This window comes from Spermophilus citellus, assembly GCF_964194105.1.
Source record: "Spermophilus citellus genome assembly, chromosome: 17".
NCBI lineage: Eukaryota > Metazoa > Chordata > Mammalia > Rodentia > Sciuridae > Spermophilus > Spermophilus citellus.
The window spans coordinates 32529701-32551702 of record NC_138199.1 but is presented as its reverse complement, the minus strand read 5'-3'; the positions used below and the strand labels follow the sequence as shown (position 1 = coordinate 32551702).

Here is a 22002-nt window from a genome sequence, read left to right as displayed (position 1 = left end):
TGCTCCTGAAGGCCTGCCCACCAGGATTGGTGTCGGGCTTGGTGAAGGTCATTGATGTTGAGGGGTGGCGAGTACTGAGGAGGCAGGTGGGCCCCGTCCCCTCCAATGGCTCCACAGGGGTAGGGTCAGGCTGTACAAGCCCCAGACCTCTGACCGACCCCACCACCCTCGACAGCTTCTGCAAGGGGCGGACGTTGCACTCATTTGTGAGGGACCCCAAGACGTCTCTGGACATCAACAAGACGAGGCAGATTGCTCAGGAGATCATCAAGGTAAAGGGGTGTGCAGCTAGCTGCTGGAGGGTGGATTTCCGGCTGGACCCAGAACACCTGTCCCCCTCCCCCGTCCTGCTGTCCCTGCTTGTGCCAGGGTGCTTTGGGGTGCTCTACCTCACCTGCTAGCTGGAGCTCCCAAGGTGGGGCCCACCCTCTTCCTTCTCAAAGTCAGAGCTGTTCACTTGGTCAACATCGATAGAATTAAATTAGTTGGAGAGGTTCTCAGTTATGTTCTGAAGACAGTTTGGCTCCTGTTCACATCAGCTGTGTGACCTTGGGCAGGTTGTTGCGCCTCTCTGAGCCTTGTAAAATGGCGATATCAATACACACCCTCCTTCATTGGATCTGTGCAAGGATAAAATGCAGTCCTCTGTGCAGAGAGAATTTGGCACAAGGCAGGGCATTTGTTGAGGGTATATTTGGATTGGTGACTGAATGAGGGGACTGGGATAAGGGGGCTGGTATTTAGCTTCTGGGGCACAAAGGGACCCACACTTTCTACCTTAAAGTTTCCACATCTAAATTCTTCGAGGGCAGGCTCCCTGGGCTTCCTTTCATCATTTCAACAGTAATTCCTTAAAAGTGAAAGAAAAGCTCATTGGTTGCTTTCTTTAGCAACAAAGAGGCTCAAATAAAAATTAGAATACTGATGGGTGGGACTTCCTCTCTCTCCTCCTCTGTTTGTGCTAAAAAGCTTTCTTCTACCAGCGCCATCAAGTTTCTGTTTTGTCTTTCTCTCCTCCTTGTTCTCCTGCCTGCCCCCTTCTCTCCTCCCCTGTTCTGACCTTCAGTCCATTTTGTGCACGTGGGATCAAAAATCACAGCGACATTTGTGGATGAACCAAGTTTGCCATGTGATGAGTCCGCGTGGCTAAGCACAGGCCTGTGGGAGCTGGGGGAGGTTTCCTCTTGCTTCCTCCAAGTCCTCTCCTGTCCTCCGAGGGCTGGGAGGCTGCCTGGCTCCTGAGTCATGATCAATGACACCTGGAGATTCCAGGAACCAGGAGGAAAATTACTAAAAGGTTTCAGAAGCGGCCTCTGCTGGCTTATTTGATTTCTTTCCTGCTGCGAAACCACCTTCTTCCCCTTTGGGCCTTCCGGCCACAAACTTCCTTCATACAGTCATCTCCGATGCTCTGGGGGGTCAAGCTAAATAAAAGGGGCCTAACTGTTGGTTGGGAGAGGGTCTGAGGTCAGGAGTGGCTACGGAAACATGAAATTCTGGGAAAGGAGACTTGGTACTCCAGACCCGACACTTTTCATCTTGTCTTTGTAAACTGGCCTTTCTCAGTCTGTGACACCTGTTTTGTAAATAAGCCTCAGAGAGAAGGTGAGCTGCTTGAACTTAGGTCCACAGCTGGTCCCTGTCTGGGCCTCTGTGTGGCTCCTGGGCAAGGCGCGGGCCTTGGTTTGGTTTGGGAAATGGGCAGATGTTGCATTCAGATCAGGGTTTGGGGAATGAAGCAAGCTGTTCTTTCCCGGAGCTCCCTGTCCCCCTGTCAGGTGACCGCTCTCAGCAGGCCTGGGGGTGGAGCCCCAGCAGCTGCACACACACCCCAGGCCCTTCCAGAGGGGAATCGCCTTGTTTAAATTCTCCAGCGCCCTCCGGACCCACCAGGACTGCGCTCCGGCTGGGGCTGAGTTGCTTCTGGTTCTGCCTCATGGTTGGTTGATCCTCTTTCCTAGATGTGGCTTGTTTGTCCCTAGACGTCACCCTCAGACCCCTTTGTGGCCTGGGACGTGTCTGCATAAGGCCTAAAGCTCCCTCGACTGTGGGAGGTCAGGGGGATTTTTATCACTTTGACCAAAATACCTGATAGGAACAGTTGGGAGGAGGAGAAGTTTGTTCGGGGCTCATGGTTTCCAAGGTCTCAGTCCACGGTCCCCAGACTCCCTTGCTCTGGGCCTGACCTGAGCCAGGAAACCGAGGGAGGGAGGGAGGGAGGGAGGGAGGGTAGGAGTCACTGCCTCAAAGCTACCACTGAACCTTGCTGCTCTGAGGACTGTGCTTCCAGCTCATGAGCCTTTGGGGACATTTCAGATCTGAACCATAGCAGTGTCTTCTTTCCGAGCCGGAGGGGGTCCATTTCAGCCTTGGTGCCTTTCCCTGGTCCCCAGGGTATTGGGCTTTGCAGGAGGCCTGGGCTTGGGGGTTGAAAACAGCTTTGACCTTGGATGAGATCACTCTGTGTCAGTCACCTGTATTCCATGCATCTGGCCCATCAGTGTCCAGTCCAAAGAGCACTGATCAGCAATTTCCCACCTTGCACTTGACAGATGAGGAGACCGAGGCTCAGAGAAGTTAGCACTGCGTCCAAGCTACACAGCTAGGGAGGGAGAATCCAAGCAGAGATGGACCGTGAAACCTGGATTACAGTTTTCATCCAGGGCTTCTTTGGCCACAGCATGAATATTGGGAATACCCAAATTTGGGGACCCCTCTAGAAAGGTCTCTCTGTCTCCCTTTCTGAGCCCTTGCCCCACCTGAGAGCAGAGATGAGCTGTGTAAATCCTGATGGAGACTGTAGCTCATCTGGGCCCTTTATGGCCTAACCCAGACGGTGTTATTTTTATGTATTGTATTTTATTTATTTAGCTAGCAGTTCTGGAGATCAGATCAGGGCCTCGTGCATTTTGTACTACTGAATTACACCCCAGCCAGCATTGTTGATCTTTATATAGTCAACCTTCCTGACTCCCCACCAATCACCCTGTCCACATCTTATCCAAGTGTGAGGTGGCTATTTGGTAGCCCAATGGTGTAGAAAGAGTATGCGCTGGCTTAGAGTCAGATCTGAGCTCTGCTACTTAACTGCTGTGTGGTTAGGGGCAAGTAACTTCCCCTCTGAAGCCTCCCGCCCAGGGCCTGGCCCAAGTTGGAGCTCAGTCATCGTCACTTTGTCTAATGTGAGGCTTGCTGTCTTCCAGGGCATGGGGTATCTTCATGCCAAGGGCATCGTGCACAAGGATCTCAAATCCAAGAATGTCTTTTACGACAATGGCAAAGTGGTCATCACAGACTTTGGGCTGTTTGGGATCTCAGGAGTGGTCCGAGAAGAACGGTGAGCTGGCCTTGGGTGTGTGGGTGGGACGGGAGAAGCTGGCGTGCTGGGTGTATTTAGGGTTCATGCACATGGCCCTCCCCACAGAAAAGCCCAGGCTGGTGTGGTCCTGCCCTGTGGTTCTGGTCCAGAATCCCATCTGGTGATATTTGAGTCCCTCCTGGTGCTTGATTCACAGGGAGTCTGGGTCCCCTGACTCATGTGTCGCCTCACTGCTCACAGAACTGGATGAGGGACCAGGGTCACGTCCCCATGATGAGGAAGAGCTTCAGGTTTTATTTCCTCTGGTCTTGAAGGGGGCAGGGTAGGGAGAAAGGCTGTCTCCCCACACCAGAGAGAGCGGCAGCTGGGCTGCAGGGCCCCGCAGGCAGGCCTGAGACCCGGGCAGACTGTCCCACCCTCCCAGCAGAAAGACTTGGGCACCTTCACATGCAGGTCCCTGCCAGTACCGTCCTTGGCCTGCTTTCCTAGAGGAGCCCAGGTAGGGTCCCCGGGACAGTCGCTAGAAGCATCGTGTAGGAGCAGGAGCAGCGTTCTGTGCTCGGGTGCCTTTTCTGCACAGGGCTGGGGTGGTTTGCTGACCTTGAGGCAGATGTGGGCAGGGCAGGTCTCTTTGCTGCCCACTGAAGGGCCTGTGTTCTCATCCTGGCCTCCAGGCGTGAGAACCAGCTCAAGCTGTCCCACGACTGGCTGTGCTACCTGGCCCCTGAGATTGTGCGCGAGATGACTCCCGGGAAGGACGAGGACCAGCTGCCCTTCTCCAAAGCCGCGGACGTCTATGCATTTGGGTGAGCAGGCCCCCGGTGCACCAAGGACAAGCAGGAAGGCCCCAATCTGGGGCAAGAGGCTGAGGCAGGAGGATGGCGAGTTCAAAGCCAGCCTCAGCAATAGTGAGGTGCTAAGCAACTCAGTCTCTAAATAAAACCCAAAATAGGGCTGGGGATGTGGCTCAGTGGTCGAGTGCCCCGAGTTCAATCCCTGATACCAAAAAAAAAAAAAACAAAAATTAGTTTTAACAATCAGTTTATTTAAAATATTATCATTTTATGGGTTGGGGTTGTGGCTTAGTGGTAGAGCACTCGCCTAGCACATGCGAGGCCCTGGGTTCGATCCTCAGCACCACATAAAAATAAAATAAAGATATTGTGTCCATCTATAACTAAGAAATAAATATTTAAAAAATGTTATCATTTTAATGTTTAATCAATATAAAAAAATCAAGGAGGTGTTTCATATTCTTTTTCCTACTAAAGTCTTCAGACTCCGGTGTGGGTTGCTCAGCAGCCTCATGTGGCAGGTGGTCCCCACGTTGGACCGTGCAGATGTAATTAGTGTCCCTGTCCCAGTAAGTTGAGAACGCTAAGGGGATTTGAAGAGGCCGAGGAAGGCTCACCCCCAGCCACTCTGCACTCTCTCGGGATGTCTTTCCCAGGGGGGTCCGTGAGGGCCAACTCTCCTCCCTGACCGTGAACTGTGTCATTGCCTAAACATGATGTGTCCCTGAGCTGGGCGTGGTATTTTGTTACTACTTCAACATCCTCATGATCCAAGCATCCGCCCCTCTGGTTGGGCAGTTGTGTGCCAGGATCTCTCAGTAGAGAGTGGCGAAGCTGGGCTCCTACTTGGGCCGAGTGACCCCATCTGTCCTGCGCTGCCTTGGGCCTCTCACCCCCATCGCAGCAGGCTGGGAGGGGCCTCATGGATGCCATCACACCATCACCCAAAGCCTGGAGAGGAGGAGGGCTGGAGAAGGGTGCTGGTCCTCAGGCTTGGCTCCTGGCTCTGTGGCAGCCAGGTCTCTGGCCACGGAGCCCCGGGCAGGAGCTCACCTATGGCGACCCCACAGGACTGTCTGGTATGAACTACAAGCAAGAGACTGGCCCTTTAAGCACCAGCCCGCAGAGGCCTTGATCTGGCAGATTGGAAGCGGGGAAGGCATGAAGAGAGTCCTGGCCTCCGTCAGCCTGGGGAAGGAAGTCACCGTGAGTAGCCACCCAGAGGGACGCAGGGCTAGAGGTTGGACTGGGGGGGTATGACCTGGCTGCCCCTCCTTCAGCCATCAGGGAAGAGACCACTCGTTAGTGGTCTCAGCTCTGCCACCTGAGGTGTCAAATTAGACGCTAAAAACAATACTCGCTTATTGAAAATGAGGGAAAGCAGGGAAGCCTAAAGAAAAAAATAAAACCCATCCTGTATCACCCCACGTTAACTTTTGTCTTCATTTCCTTCCAGTCTTTTTTCGGGGGGTGGAGATATAGTCTTGCTAAGTTGCTTAGGGCCTCCAACTTGTGATCCTCCTGCCTCAGCCTCCTGAGTCACTGGGATTATAGGTGTGCATCATGGTGCCCAGCCCCAGTCTTTCTGTTTTTTTTTTTTTTTTCCAAAGATAAAGTTTTTAATTATTGGTGAGATGAAAAGAGAGTAAATTCTTATATAATACTTATATGAAAGAAAAATTTAAAAATCACCACTGAAAATTCAAATAGTGGGGATAAGCTTTGGCATCAGACCTTTCTCCATAATTGTTGAGGGGCCGGCTCTTCCAGCATTGGCTGTGGGGAGCTTGGGGGCACGGAGAAACCCTTCTAGAGACCATTTCAGAGAACTGCATCTGCTTTATTGCGCGGCAAAAAATAGCTTTCATAGTGGGTATGTGCCAGTTTACATAAGACAGTCACGATAGGCCAGAGGTGATACACAACATATCATATTACGGGAGTCCAGACACCAAGGGTTCAGAAGCTGCCACGCAGGATGGCTGTGTACCAACAGGGGAATAACTTCCTGTCAAAGGAGCAAGGAAATTGCTCTTGCTAGTGTTCTGACAGCACTTTGTCCCCAAACATTGCATTCTATGTTAGGACATCTCTGCTGCACCATGAGCAAGATAAGCCTTCCTCCAGGAGGGTCCAGAGTCAGGCCCACCAACACCTAATGTTTTTCTTGACTGCTCAAGAACAAATCGAAGTTTCCATGACAGACTTGTTCTCACAATGCTGAATTTCATAGTTGCTGAATTCTCATTTTTGAACGGATTTTCTTGAATGGTTTCCTTGCACTTGTAAGTCTCCCGGTCACAGCACAATCTGTAAACTCCTGGCCTCGGCACTGTCGGTGTGATCAGGGATAAGCATGTGTCCAAGTTCATGCACCAGAGGGGACAACACAGCCCTGTCATTAGTAACTCCCTCAGGTATCTGGGCAGCAGAGCAGTGGAAACAGTCATCTAGGTTTAGACCTCTGGAGGCTGTGAGTTTCTAGTTAAAGTCATGAGCCATGTTGGTAGGATCATCACCTACAAATTCTAGACAGAGTGATGAATTCAGCCTCATCTTTTTTTTTTTTAGAGTACCAGGGATTGAACTCAGGGGCACTCGGCCACTGAGCCACATCCCCAGCGCTATTTGTATTTTATTTAGAGACAGGGTCCCACTGAGTTGCTCAGCACCTCGCTTTTGCTGAGGCTGGCTTTGAACCCTCAGTTCTCCTGCCTCAGCCTCCCAAGCTGCTGGGTTTGCAGGCATCAGCCTCATCTTCCTCCAAGACCTGCTAGATCTCAGTAGATTCCTTATGGACTGGTAGCAAGCAGCTAGGGCATCTTCAGAGGGCTCATTTAAAATGACAATTTGTTTGATTCACTTGGTTTCACAGAAATACCTGTCATCTGGTTTAAGTACACCATAATTGTACAGATACGCTCCCCCAAGAAGGACATCAAATGCTCATGCACAGCTCCAACACCAGGCTTTGGCCCCTGGATACCCCTGCAGCTCAGGTGCTGGGCAGGCTAGGTGACAAGCACCTCCCCACCCCTGGAGTGTCCTCTGGGCCTTGCTCTGGGCCTGAGTCAGTCAGAGGCTGCCTTCCCCAGGAGGTGTCCTTGGGCACCTCAGGAAGGTCGTGGTGGACTCTGGACATGGGGCTGGGCTCCTGGGGGTGACTGCAGACTCCTGCCTGGGCTCTGGGGCAGCTCAGATGGTAGCCGGAACAGCTGCTGTCAGTTCACGACGTCTCTTCTACATGACATTTTATTTTGCTCATTATCTCAAATCATTAGAAAATCCTATTGTCTGTGTGGCCTCTGGCTGCACCACCATGTCACTGCCTCTGTCACTGCCTGTCGAGGTTATTTCTAATTTGACCTTTATGGTAATATTCAGAAGGACGTCCTTGTGTAAACCAGAGTGTGTGAATGTTATATCTGGGGAAAAAAAAATTTTTTTATCAAGTTCTCCTGGCGACCACCTGGGTTCCCCTTCTGCACACTTAGCACCTTGGAGCAGAGCATCAGAGCTGGATGGGGGCCGCAGGAGAGGCAGGGCTCAGCTACAAGTCAGAATCATCTGGCAGCTTTGTAAATACACCAGGGTCAGGGCCTCCCCCACAGGAATACGGATTTAATCAGCCTGGGATGAGACTAAAGTCATAGTTAATTTATTTTTATTTTTTAGAAAAGCTCCTCAGATGATTCTGTAGCATAGCCAGTGACCTGAACTAATCGGAAGGCTTTCTTTCAGTGATGAGGGATTGGTACTGTTGGTGAGCAGCCAGGGTCCTTCCCGGAGAAGCGATCCTGTCCAAATATTTTGCACTTGAATCTGATGACAGACACTCCAGTAGAACAAAGTAGATCAAATGTAGTGTCATTTTAAATGAGCATCTTCAGATGCCTGGACTAATTGGAAGGATTTCTTTTAGACCAGAGTGTAGAAGCTTTCTAAGAACATAGATTGAAGCCAGGTGCAGTGGCGCATGCCTGTGTTCCCAGCTATTCCAGAGGCTGAGAAAGGAGGATCATAAGTTCTAGACCAGGCTTAGTAATTTAGCAAGGACTGGGACTGTAGCTCAGTGGTAGAGTCCACCTGGGTTCAAGGCTGTACCAAAAAAAAGGTGGGGAATTAAAGCCAGGTGGGTGGCACATTGGGATTACATTTTCTTCTTTGTGGGCCTAGCTCTTGCGCTCCATCGATTCTCAAAGGCTCCCAATTTTATTGGCTTCACATTTGGACCATGACTTTCCTGTGAAATTTTAGGTTTTTCCTGAAGTTTTTTTTTTTAAGTTTTTTTTTTTTTTGTAGTTGCAAATGGACAGAATGCCTTTATTTTATTTGTTTATTTTTATGTGGTGTTGAAGATTGAACTCAGTACCTCATGCGTGCTCTGCAAGTGCTCTGCCACTGAGCTACAGCCCCAGCCCCTCTTTTTTCTTTTTTGTAGTTGAAGATTGACAAAATACCTTTATTTTTGTTATGTGGTGCTGAGGACCAAACTCAATGCCTCACATGTACTAGGCAAGCTCTCTACCACTGAGCCACAACCCCAGCCCCTCCTGTAGATTCTAATTGCTTTTTTACTCTCCCCAATGAGGATTCCCTGTGTAGTCTGTGTAGTCCAGGCTGACCTCAAACTCCTGGGATTGAGTGATCCTCCTGCCTTGGTCTCCTGAGTAACTGAGACTACAGGCACCACCGGGCCCAGCTTCTTTTTTTCTTGTTGAAAGAACAGACAGTTTTACCATATTCCTGAGGGGTTTCTTTTTGAGGGGCAGGGTACCAGGGATTGAACTCAAGGGCATTCGGCCACTGAGCCACATCCCCAGCCCTATTTTGTATTTGATTTAGAGACAGGGTCTCGCTGAGTTGCCTAGCACCTTGCTTTTGCAGAGACCGGCTTTGAACTCTCGATCCTCCTGCCTCAGCCTCCCGAGCCACTGGGATTACTGGTGTGTGCCACCATGCCCGGCTCCTAAGGTCTTTGTATTCCTTCTGCCTTTATGGTTTATTGACTGGCCTCTGTACCATACTTCTCTTTTTTTAATTAATTTTTTAAATTTATATATGACAGCAGAATGCATTGCAATTCTTACTATACATATAGAGCACAATTTTTTTTTTTATTGGTTGTTCACAACATTACAAAGTAGAGCACAATTTTTCATATCTCTGGTTGTACACAAAGTATACTCACACCCATTCGTGTCTTCATACATGTACTTTGGATAATAATGTCCATCGCATTCCACCATCATTTCTAACCCCCTGCCCCCTCCCTTCCCTCCCACCCCTGTCCCATACTTTTCTGATGATTGTTTCTGATTATTTAAATCGATGGGATTTCAGGCTTGCTGCAATGCCATGGTCCTTCTGAGTTTTTTGTTGTTGTTGTTGTTGTTGTTGTTGTTATTGTTGTTTGTGATTCATTTCTGGGTCACTTGCATGATTCTTCATCGATCATAACTTTCCTCCTTTATTTTTCCTCCAGCAAAATGAGAGTGAAACTGAAAGACACTGCCACATCTTTAAATCCTTGCGTGCCTAAAAAAGTCCTTATTTTCTCTGCACGCCATGAGAAGAATTCTAGGTTCACAATCATTTTCCCTCAGAACACAAACGTTTGGCTCTGCTGTCCACTCACACCCAGTGCGTTATTGAGAAATCTGCTGTTGGGCTGATTCTCAACCTTTTAGAGATGCTCTGTCTTGTTCTTTCTAGAATCATCTAGGATCTTTTGTGTATCCTTGCTATTGAAACATTTCATAAAATTTTTTTAAGGGAGATTTTTCTGTTGGGCCTTTTCAGCTGAAGATTCCTGTTTGCTTTGAATGTTTCTGGGAAATTTTATGTTTTTCTTTGATAACTTCCTGCCCTATTGCTTGTTTTCTCTGGTGGAAATTCCCATTGGGTGGAATTCGGTCCTTCTCAATGAGTCTCTGTCTTTCATACTTTTGGTCCCTTCCTATCTAAAAGTGTCCACAGCCTGGGGAATTTCCTTGCTTTTGATTTTCTAACACTGCTCCTATTGGGGTTCAGAAATGATGTTTTTGCTTTTAAGCACTTTTATTTTTATTATACCCTAATCGTTTTAGTTGCTGATCTTGTTAAGATATGCATGACAGTAGCGTGCATTTTGACATAGGATACATACGTGGAGTAGGACTTATTCTAATTAGGATCCCATCTTGTGGTTGTCCGTGATGTGGAGTTTCACTGGTCGTGTGTTCATATATGAACACAGGAAAGTGATGTCCAGGTCATTCCACCGTCTTTCCCATTCCCATCCCCCTCCCTTCCCTTCCTTCCCCTTTGGCTAATTCTGTGAACTTCTTTTCTTCCTGATATTTGTAAATGGGTAGAGGACCTTCCTTACACGTACACTTCTGGAAGGCAGGGTTTTGTTCTGATTGTCTCTGGTCTTTCTCTGGAAGCACCCCATGGGGTCTGCTGTGTTTTGGATCACACTCCTGCCGTGCTGACAGCCTGTGTTGCTATGTTGAGTGTCTGTGTCCTGCACTTGTGTGGGCCTGTTGTCCCACGGGGGCATTTCCTGAATCACAGGCTGTGGGTGTGCTGTGCGTATACGTGGATCCAAATGCCACAGTGAGAAGGGCTTTCCTCTGCTGGCTCTTAGCTGCCACATGTGTATTAGGCCTTCTTGGGGACGCCAAGGCTCCTGCCTCAGTTGTCTCCATTGCAGCCCACCCTGCACAATATTCCGAGCACCTCGCGTGTCACCTGTGAGCACTGTGCCTTCCAGTTTCCATCTTCCAAGAACCAGCCCCTGACCCTGCCACTTCTCTTTCCCACCACCCCACTGTTCCCCTGTTATTTCAGGAGTGGGGGGTCTAAGAAGGGAGGAGAGAGCTGTCAAGTTCATGCATTTTCTTTTAAACTGGAAGTCTAAGAGCTCTTCTGAAATACGGTTATTTCTCAGCACTCCATGTCACAGGGTGCTGGGGGCGGGAGGATACCAGCGAGGTGCTTGAGAGCATTGGAGGGTCCCTTGGTGGAGGGCCCTGGCCATGCCCCCTCCCCTCCCACCAGCTCCCACAGCACTGAGGGCAGCTCCGTTTGCAGGAGATCCTGTCTGCCTGCTGGGCATTCGACCTGCAGGAGAGACCCAGCTTCAGCCTGCTGATGGACATGCTGGATAAGTTGCCCAAGCTGAACCGCAGGCTCTCCCACCCTGGGCACTTCTGGAAGTCCGCTGAGTAAGTACCCCTCACCGAGCCAGACCTGCCAGCAGGCCCCGGGCCTCACCTGGGGTCCCAGCAGGCACTTTCTGCTGGGCCCAACCCCCTGCTCTGGGAGGGGTACAGAGCACATTAGCCCCAGGGATGCCAGGGTTTCGTTTGCCAACTTTATGTTGAAGACTCCCTTTGACAGGCAAACTCCCCCAGTTCACACCCGGGAACATCCACATACCACTATGACCAGGTGAGGCCAGGAGAGAAGGTTCTGCCCTGGGAGGGGCAGGAGGGCGGGTTGGAAGTCAGAGCCACGTGGGTGCTGAGTAACCCCACAACAAGCAGAGCCAGGATCCTTAGAATGGCGTGACTCAGACCTGGTGCTCAAATCAGAGGTGTTGAGCATCAAAAACTGGCCCCAGGTCACTCAGCCTTGTGCCCCAGCCTTGTGCAGTACCTGGATGCCTGATGCCCTTCCCCTCTTTATGTAATCACAGGACCTTTGTACCCCGGGCCTGAAGGTAGTCCCTGCAGGGCAGAGAAGCCACCGTCACCTCTCTTGCATTCTGTTTTGTTCCCTTCCTTCTCTCTCTCTCTCTCTCTGGTGGCCTTGCCCAGAACACTCCAAAAAAGACCTCTGCCCTGCCACAACCTTTGTTGTGGGGATCTGGGGCCTGAATTCTGAGCCTCATTTTCTACAACTATAAAAAGTGGAGGCTGGATAAGATCCAGGGGGCACAAACTTTTGCTGAGAGGAGTCATCTGGTCAATATTTTAGACTCTGCAGGCCAAGAAGGAAGTTCAGATTCTAATCTGACATTGGCATTCGCAGTGTGCAGAGCGTCTCTGTTACCACGACTCTAGGGCAGGACCCCCCATTGTCAAGATGGAGGCCAGCCAGCTAGCTGTGGGCCAGCTGCTCTTGATCATGGAAATCTGAGTTTATGTCATTTTCATACATCGTGAAATATTCTTTTTCCCCCCTTCTACCAACCATTAGAAAAGTCAAATCTTCCTTGGTGGGTGGATTATATAGAAACAGGTGGCAGGCCATAGTTGACAACCAGGCTGGGCTCCTGGATTGAGATGAATAGTTTTAGATCTTTTTAAGGCCAAAGACTCTTTCTAAAAGTGAACCCTTCCACAGAGCCCCAATATTTAAAAGAAATAATTGCAGGTTCAAAGCCAGCCTCAGCAAAAGCCAGGCGCTAAGCAACTCAGTGAGACCCTGCCTCTAAATAAAATGTAAAATCGGGCTGGGGATGTGGCTCAGTGGCTGATTGCCCCTGACTTCAATCCCTGGTACCAAAAAACCAAAACAAACAATCGATAGATAGATAGATAGATAGATAGATAGATAGATAGATAGATAGGAGCGCCCTAGATGGGGAGTAGAGGGCAAGAACCTGGTGGCTAACCCCCCTGCCAAGGCTGCCCTGGCCCCCAGCCCCTGTCTCCACCTAGTCCCTGGAGAAGCTGCAGGCCCAGAGCTCACCCCTGGTGCCCAAACGTGTGGTGGTAGCATTCCTCTTTCTGGAACAGGTCAGAGAGGCCTGCCAGGGATAAGTCTGTCGTATGTTCTTTTAAAACCCCTTGGCTGGGCACGGTGGTACACACCTGTAATCTCAGCAGCTCCGGGGGTGGAGGCAGGAGGATTGCAAGTTCAAAGCCAGCCTTGGCAAAAATGCAGAAGGCACTAAGCCACTCAGTGAGACCCTGTCTCTAAATAAAATACAAAGTAGGGCTGCGGATGTGGCTCAAAGGTCGAGTGCCCCTGAGTTCAATCCCCAATACCTCACCCCTGCCAAAAAAAAAAAAAAAAAATGAATAAAACCCTTTCATCAAAACCTTAGCTCATGGCTCTGTTTGGCTTGCCCGTAGTTGGCCATGTCCTCTTTTGAGGAAGCACCAAACTGATTAGGCCCCAAGCCTCAGGTGAGGATTGGTCCCAGCATGAGTCACCCCAGCAGGGTACAAGTGAGAGAAATTACTGAAGAAAAGCAGTGAACTTGGCTGCTTTAGGCCAGAGGTGGGGGTGCTCTGGAGTGGGCGGCGATTGGGCATCTGGGAATATCACATCTTGTAATGCATTAGGTTCAACATTTTGATCTTAGGGTGGGTCAGGGCCCAGTACAGGTTGGGCATCTCATACCTGAAGTGCTTGGGACCAGATATATTTTAGATTTTGGCATTTTTCTTTTTCTTTTTTCATTTTTAATATTTATTTAGTTGTAGATGAACACACAGTATCTTTATTCATTTTTATGTGGTGCTGGGGATTGAACCCAGTACCTCACACAGGCGAGGCAAGCACTTTACCACTGAGCTACCTCCTCAGCTAGATTTTGGCATTTTTCAGATTTTGAATTATTGGCACAGACTTTACTGGTTGGGAAGTTTCAGATTCTGGAGCATCGGTGATTTCAGATGAGGGGTGCTCAGCCTGTACGGGTGGGGGTTACAGTCTAGCCGTTGGAGGTGTGAGCTCGAGCCCACCCTTGCTGCACACCTGAGGATGCACAGGTGGCCCAGGCTGGGCCTCCACCAGTGAGCAGTTTAATCATCTCATCAGATAAGACAAGCAGATGTGCTCCAGAGAAACCTCTATGCCACAGGACTCTGTCTTGTCCTTGTCCCGAGTTCCTAGACCAGTCGCAGGAACAGAGTAGCTGAGCAACATATGTTTAACAGGTGCCTGAATGAATAAGCAGATGGTCTTATCAGGCCAAGTGACGTGAAGGCACACAGGGCCCTGTAGGAGCGCCCCCTGGAGGACTGCAGGAGGGGTCCCAGAAGACAGTCATCAGAGCTGGGTCTGAGCGGGAACCAGCTGGGCAGGGCACAGCGGCAGCAGGGTTGAGCTCTGATCCACTCCTTCAGACCTGGGGCCTCTCTGCCCAGCCCGGGCCCTGGCTTTCTCCTCCATGGCACAGAAGGCAGACTAGGTGGGCTCTGGCATTCAGGGGATGGTTCTTATTCCCTGAAAAGCAAATCGCTCCCCCTTTTCATATCATAGATGGGAAACTGAATCACAAAGGGGGGAACTTAACTTGCCCAACGCTGTGAATTCCAGCCCTCGGAAAGGGAGGTCCAGGACCCCAGTGAGCTGTCCGACCTTCCTGTTCACCACGGCCATTCTGCACGGACAGCCTCTAATTCTCATTCTCTCTCTTCTTTCCCATTGGCCTTATTGCTTTTTTATTTTGGGGGGATGGCGGATGTGCTGGCCGGTCCTGGCCTCTCCCCCTGCCCTGCCATCCTGACTCCTCCTCCTGTCTGCCATCCGCGCTGGGCTGGACCGCGCTCTCCCCACTCCTGGTGAATGGCCGTGGGCACTCCCAGCCGCTGGCGGAGCCGCTACTACGGGAAAGGACGTTACGGCCACCCTGACTTTAAGAACTCCTGTCCTGTTCTGGAGGAATAGTGTGTTGCTATCGTTTCTCTCGGTCCCCGCCTGAGTGTGGCTGCCCCTTTGTACCCCTTCTTCCTGTCTCTGCATCCGGCCTTCTGCATCTCGGCTTCTCCTAACCGTGTCATTGTGTCCCCATAATCCAAAGTGACACCCCACAGCCGAAATGGCCTCCAGCCAGGGCCCTGCAGACTTGTTTCTCCCAGTGGAAGAGAGAGCCCCACCGTGCATGACCTGTCCCTGGGTGGGAGAGAGCTTGGATCATTGACCTCCGCTCCCAGGGCCCCTCCTCTGGCCAGAGGTCAACAAAAGGGAATCCAGTGAGCGGAAGTGGTCAACGCCAAGGTGTCAGTTTTGATAGTCAAGGGCTAAGAAGCCTCTATGGACCTGGCCTGGGACAGTTGAGGAAAGGCTCCTTGTGGCCAGGGTCCCTTCCAGGCTTGCCCTGCTGCCGGCCTGAGGGATGGAGTCGGAGGGGTCCCTTTCTCTGCAGGGAGGAGGATCCCCTGTCTGGCTGCCCTGGGGGTCAGCTCCCTGTGGGCTCTGATTCTGACCTGCTCTCCCTCTTCTCTGTCCTCTAGGTTGTAGGCCTGGCTGACTTGCATGCCCAGGGCTTCCTTCCTCCTAATCGACCGCTGGGCTCTGCGACACTTCTGCTAACACTCAAAACGCCCAGCGGGCACTAACCCAGGGGATACCATCTCTGCTGCTCCAACTTCTCTCTCCAGACTTGCTCTGTTTGTTTTTAAAACCAGCCCCCTTCCCTTTCCACGTGGCCTGTGTGTGCCTGGGTAACTGTTGGCGAGGATCGAGGATCTCACTAACCTGGCTCCCCGCTCGGGGTGGCCCAGCAGCTTCTAGCCGCTTTCTTGGACGTGGTGACTCTTCCTCTTGTCCTTCAGAGGGCTGACTTGCTTCTGTCTGTCGGGTGGCCCTGTTCTCTTCTAACACCTGAATGAGCCTCCTGCTGACCGGTCACAGCACAGGGGCGGCGGGGTGCTTGGCTTCTAACCCATGAGGATCCTGTCCTACAAGGAGTGGAATGACTTCAGAGCTGCCCCAAGACCAGCGCCAAGGAGTCCTCTCTGGGTTCCTGTGTCCTCTGTAGACTTGGGGCAGTAGACACTCAAAGTCCTGTTGCCTTGACAGACTCCTGCTCCGAAGGGCTGGGTCCTCAGCAACACACTCTGAAACGTTGTCCTAAAGCAGAGCGGAGCCTGTCTCCAAACAACTCCACTACCCGAAACAAAGCTGCTTCCCCAGCCCAACCCCACATCTTCTCCCTTCACATCTGCGGGGAGCTATATAGATGGACCCCAGGTCAGCATTCGTCGGGGTGGGGAAGACGGGCCACTGTGCTGCTCACTGGATGCAGATGGCCCCCACCCTCTGTGCAAGGCTGTTCATTTTGGATCTCTGGAATGGGCCTCTGGGAGCCTTCACCTCAGTCTGCCTCCCAGGTGGCCCTAGTGGACCCAACATTTGGTCACCATTTGTAGAAGGAGCTTTTGTGTCACTCCTGGTGCTGGGGCTTAGGTCTCTCTTCTTTCCCAATTCTGCATGGACCAAGGGTGTTCTCGGGAAGCCAGTGAGGAGCTGTTCAAATGAGCCCACAGCAGTTACGGTGCACCCCAGGTACCAGGGAGTCAGAGGTGCATGAGCCACGTCGCTACCCCCAGGAGGGAAATGTGGCCGAGGCCCAGGACTTGGGGGACCAGGGGCAGCTCTGCCAAGGCTTTGGGCTGAGCAGTCATTGTTGCTCCTTGGTGGGGGCTGGGTCCTCTGCTAAGCTTCTGGAACTAGCCTGTTCTTTAACCAACACCCCAGTGTTAGACAAGACCAGCAGGCCGTAACCCGTGTTTTTGTTCCTCTTCGCAGCATTAACAGCAGCAAAGTTGTACCCCGCTTTGAAAGGTTCGGCTTGGGCGCCCTGGAGTCCAGTAATCCAAAGATGTAGCCGGCCGAGCGGTTTTTCGACCACCCATTTCTTTCTTTTGCAAATGTGTTTCTAAAACACACCAACAACCACCACGACAGAAATAAATAAATAAAAATCAAAACACTCCACCTGCCCAGCGCTGCACACGAGGAGCACGAGTCCTCCATTCAGACTGTTCGTCACCAAGACGTGTGGGCCCTGGAGATGGAGCCACACACCTGCTATTTGAGATGATGCCACCAACAACCAGATCTGTCTGACTGACAGTGAATGTTTACACGTACGTCTCTGCGGAGCGGACTTGATGTTTTACAATAGGTAATAATAAACAGTCCATGTGTAGGGGCGCTGGCACCTTGGGGTGGCGGAAGTGGCTGTCCCTTGTGGAGGACTTGTAACGGTGAGGGGCCCAGGGTTGGGCCAGAAGGAGGAAAAGCATCGTGATTATAGCTGTTCTGGGGGAGGCGGCCCATGGTGTGACCTGGCCTCTGCCTTGGCCCTAACACCCATCCATAGGGAGTCTCCATCCCTGGGATTCCCCCCTTGTCCTATCAAAGGGACATTATCCCTTCCTCATTCTGCAGAGGAAACCCTGGCTGGGAACCAAGCTGGATTTACAAGTGTTAGGATTCCCTGAAGAACTTGGATAGACCCTGTGACTCCCTCTAATCCAGGCTGTTTCTGTTGCAAAAGTAAAGGCAGAACCCAAACAGCATCTGGGTGGTTCCTAGCTAGGGTTTCTGCTACGTGGAGAAGAACTGTCCACACACCGTGGAAATGTGTTTCTTGAAGCCCCCAGACAGGCACTTGTGGTTTTAGACACATCCGAATGTGTGACTGACATCTGACCCCAGGGCTAGGGTCAGCCTGGTAGCTGCACATATCACGGGGAGTTGGTGAGTCAGAACAAGGAATATGGTAAAGGGAGGGGGAAAGAGACAGCCAGTGGGGGCCCGAGCCCCGCTTTCTGGCCACAGGGTGACCCTGGCACTTTAGAAACCCATCCCATCCGTTTTACTAGAAGGTTCCAGAACTGCCTGCCTCTTCCACCTTCCCAACCCTATTGAACCCCTTCACCCATCCCTGACTCCTCTCTCTGTGCTCAGAGCTGAGACAGGGGCATGAGGCAGTCCAGCCTTTCCAGTTAGACCCCCAGGGAGCCCCCACATCTGCAGAACCTTCTCTGGCAACATCAGGCCTTTTACTTGTGTCCATTCAAACCAGCGGCGGAGGGGTGGGGGGACTGGATTTGGGAACACCTTTGATGTGATTGAACCCCACCTGTCCTCTGTAAAACTATCACAAAGAAAAGTGCCCAATGGAAAAGAGGCCTTTAAGTGGAGGTTGGGTCTCATGGGGCTGCACAGACAAAGGAGAGACGAGGGAGATGGGGTGGAGATGCGACGGGATTGAGGCCTGGAACCTGTGCTTCGCTCTGAGCTCAGACAAGGGCAGCCATGTGGCTCCCACCTCTTTCAGTTAGCCACCTAGCAGAGCCCCAGGTCTTCAGAGCCTTCCCTAGCACCAGAGTCAGGTCCTAATGTCACATAGGACAGGCCGCTCTGATCCAGAAGCTAGGAAACTGCCTCCCTCTCTCCAGGCCCTCCACCCCACCCTCTTTGGGAGTATGTGACAATACAGCGGTGCAGGGTACCGTGGGACTGTGACATCCTTACTTTTTTTGGTCATTGTGGGCAGGAGAAAGAGGAACTGTAGGCCACTTGGGGTCAGCTCTGTCGTTGTGTCTGCCTCCCTGTGACTTCCCCACTTCAAAGCCATGTGGCCGCTGCCTCTGTGGCTGAAGCATACCTACAGCACCCCAGAGGGGACTGCAGATCCCCCCAACCTTGTGCTGCCAAGGGCTGGTGGACAGCTGGGTGTGTTGGGCTCAGCACCTCCCCATCCCCCTCAGAAAATCAATCTCCCTTTGTCTCGTGAATGTCAAGGTTCAGGGGGCTCCCTCGTGGACTTGTGCAAGTGCTGGGGACCCAGAGGTAGGAACAGCCACAGTCCCTGTCTTAAGGAACTGACCATCTTCTGGGAGCCTGGTATCCACCAGGAACCCAGAAGCCTCTTGGCTCTGATGGTAAGGCTAAGGTGCTGGGGGTCCTCCTCTTCCCCGCCAAGGCCTGGACAGCCTCTGGCTCTCCGCCAGCCCCCTCTGCACTGCCTGTTGTTTAGGAAAATCCTCCACAATGGTCCCCCTTCTCCCTTTTTTTATTTAAGTGACTGTGAATTGAGGTTAGGAAGACGAGCTCACCCTTCTGCGTGCCCTCCCCGTCTGCCTTGGAAACGCATGAAGGATGACAGATACTGTGAATTCAGTGCTCACGGCCCACTGTGAAAGGGATGGAGAAGGCCGAGGGCTCCCTGGGGCTGCAGAGGTCCCCACTGGGGTCCAAGAATGGAGCCCAAGAAACTTTGGCCCTTCCAGGCACCCCTAGTTCCCAGCCTCGTCTCCGAGGCCTTTAACCACCAGTCTCTAGTCTCCCCAGGTTTCTTTGTGACTCAAAGGTTGAATCCTGGCTAGTCCTGAGCAGCGTGTAGCAAAGTTGACCTCTCCATGTCACCAAATCAAAACACCCTGTGCCATCTCCTGGCATTTCTTCCTGTGGTCCCTGAAGGGAGTGAAAAGCCCTCTCAGGCTGTTGTTGTGGAATGACTTGGGGACACAGCGTTGCTCAGGATGTCATCAGTATGTATGCACCTGGCGTCTTCCATGGCCACGAGGCACACATTTTACTTTTTTTGTTTTTAATGTGATGTAAAATTTGTACAGTAAAAGTTTTTATATTTTCTATCAATTGCGTTTGTCTTCCAAAAATGCTATTAATTTAAATTAAAATGGTTAGTATTAACAAATGTGCTGTCTCCACGTTTTGATTTTTCCCGTCTTTGTTTTGCCACTGGTAAGAACACACCCTCCGTGCTGAGCCAGCCCTACAGGTCTGCAGTTTGTGAGTGAAGTTATACAAGGAATCCTGGGGCTCCTGTGTGCTTTGATCAGTTCCAAATGAGAGTTGGGGACCTCTCGTATGATGGCATAGGGTGACAGGAATGGAAGGGTCATGGGTGTTTAAACACCTCACACATCAAGGAGCTCCTTCTAAAGGAAGAGAGAAGACTTACGCTTGGACCTCAAGGGCAGGTGTCTCTGGAGAGGGAGGTGTCGAGGCCCCTGATGCACAAGGAGAATCACCCAACCCCACAGTAAGAAGCTCTCAAGTAACCTGGACCCAGTACGTCTCCCCGGGGCTGAGGTGACCTTTGCCTTAGAAGCCTTGGATGAAGGGAGCAGCCTTTGTGTTCAGAGAGGTGCTTGGAAGCTTGGTGCAAGGATAACAGGTAGAGGAGTGGAGGAACCATCATATGTGGGGCCCCTACTCTGAGCTGGGGAGTTGTTCACTGAGCGTAATCGTCCTTTATTCTAATCCTGATGACAGGGCCTTCAAGTAGGCATTGTGATATTTTCACTGGGCAAACAGGTAAAAGAAGGTAAGGTAGTCACCTGAGATCACACAGCTGTGGGACAGCCAGTCCAAGTCTCGGCTTTGACCTCCTCCTTATCTGAAGTCAGGGAATTTACTAGCCAGATATTTATTGAGCTCCTAAGGTGTTCAAAAGATAGTGCTGGGCTGGGGTTGTAGCTCAGTGGCTGAGCACTCGCCTCACATGTGTGAGGCACTGGGTTCGATCCTCAGCACCACATACAAAAATAAATAAATACAAAAAGATATTGTGTCCATCTACAATTTAAAAAAATTTTTTTTAAAAAGAAAGTGCTAAGGGATGGAATGTTTTTCAGAACAGATCGTAGGATAGACCACAAAATTTAGTCTCAATAGATTTAAAAAGTTAGCAAAGTATTTTACCTGACAACATGGTATGAAGTGAGAAATCGATAACAGAAGACTGGAAAATTCACAGACTTGTAAAAATTAAAGAACATGCTCTTTTTCTTTAATATTTATTTTTTAATTGTAGTTGGACACAATATCTTTATTTTACTTATTTTTATGTGGTGCTGAGGATCGAACCCAGGGCCCCACACATGCTAGGTGAGTACTGCTAAGCCCCGAGAACACGCTCTTAACTAATGGATCAAGGAAGAAATCACAAGGGAAATTAGAAAATACTTGGAGATGAATGAAAATTAATACAAACATACCAAAATTGATACGATGCAGCAAAAATAGTGGTAAGAGGGAAATTTATAGCCATAAACACTTAGAGCAACCTAACTTTACAAATTAAGGAACCAGAAAAAAGAAACTGGGTCAAAATTAGGGAAAGGAAATCAAGATTAGAACAGAGATATTAGAGAATAGAAAAATGTTAGAGAACATCAATGAAACCAAAAGTTGGTTCTTTGAAAAGATCAACCAAAGTGGTAATCCTTTACACTGGTGGGGGCAGGGGGAGAAGACTAAAATTAGTAATAAATGTGGAAACTACAGATTCTACAGAAATAAAAAGGAATATGAGGCAGTATCATGAGCAATTGTATGTCAATGAATTAGATAATAGATGAATTGGACAAATTCCTAGAAAGACAAAACCTATGAAGACTAAGTCACAAAGAAATATACATGTGATAGACCTATAACTAGTTAGGAGATGAGATCAGTAATCAAAAATCTCCAGGTAGGGCTGGGGTTGTGGCTCAGAGTAGAGCACTCACCTAGAACATTCAAGGCCCTGGGTTCGATTCATCACCACATAAAAATAAATTTTAAAAAGGTATTGTGTCCAACTACAACTAAAAAATAAATATTAAACCAGGTAAAAGTTTTGGACCTGATATCTTAGCCTGTGAATTCTTCCAAACATTTAAAAGGCTAATGCCTATGCTTCTCAGTTTTTTTTTAAACTGAAGAGTAGGAAATAATAACATATTTTGTAAAGCTACCATTACTCTCATATAAAGCCCATACCAAAAAAAGAAAAAAGAATAGTCCAGTATTCTTTATGAAAATTGACACAAAAATTCTCAAAATACTAACAAGCCAAATTTAGCATGCTAAAAGATGAGTCACCATGACCACATGAGGTTTATTTCTGGAATCCAATAAAAATTGGTCAGTGTAATGTACCACACTAACAGAATGAAAGAAAAAAACACATTATCATCTTATCACAGAAAAAGAGCATTTGGCAAATTTCAAAACCTTTTTACTATAGAAATAATGTAAGAATAAAAGGAAACAACTTCAACATAATGAAGTCATATTTAGAAACCCACAGAAAAAGGGCTGGGTGCTTTCCTCGAATGCACAAGGCCCTGGGTTTAATCCCCAGCACCACAAAACAAAACAAAAAAACAGAATTCTCACTGGTGAATAACTAGAAGCTGT

The 22002-nt window shown here is 49.9% G+C and overlaps 1 protein-coding gene across 8 annotated transcripts in view; it reads left to right on the top strand.

Annotated features, from left to right (window-relative positions):
- LOC308636434 (kinase suppressor of Ras 1) overlaps window positions 1-19510 on the top strand; it is a 34571-nt gene extending 15061 nt beyond the window's left edge. For 4 of the 8 annotated variants that reach the window (XM_081271857.1, XM_081271856.1, XM_081271860.1 and 1 more), the window contains 7 exons: window positions 176-272; window positions 3204-3337; window positions 3994-4125; window positions 5184-5319; window positions 11191-11324; window positions 14643-14723; window positions 16588-19510. In XM_081271857.1, coding sequence (XP_081127983.1) covers window positions 176-272; window positions 3204-3337; window positions 3994-4125; window positions 5184-5319; window positions 11191-11324; window positions 14643-14723; window positions 16588-16666 — 793 coding nt within the window. In that variant the 3' untranslated portion in view covers window positions 16667-19510. Of the gene's footprint in view, window positions 1-175; window positions 273-3203; window positions 3338-3993; window positions 4126-5183; window positions 5320-11190; window positions 11325-14449; window positions 14472-14642; window positions 14724-15290; window positions 16327-16587 lie in introns of those variants that run through there. The other 4 variants (XM_081271858.1, XM_081271863.1, XM_081271862.1 and 1 more) reach the window with 3 other exon arrangements.
- The last annotated feature ends 2492 nt before the right edge of the window (window positions 19511-22002 follow it).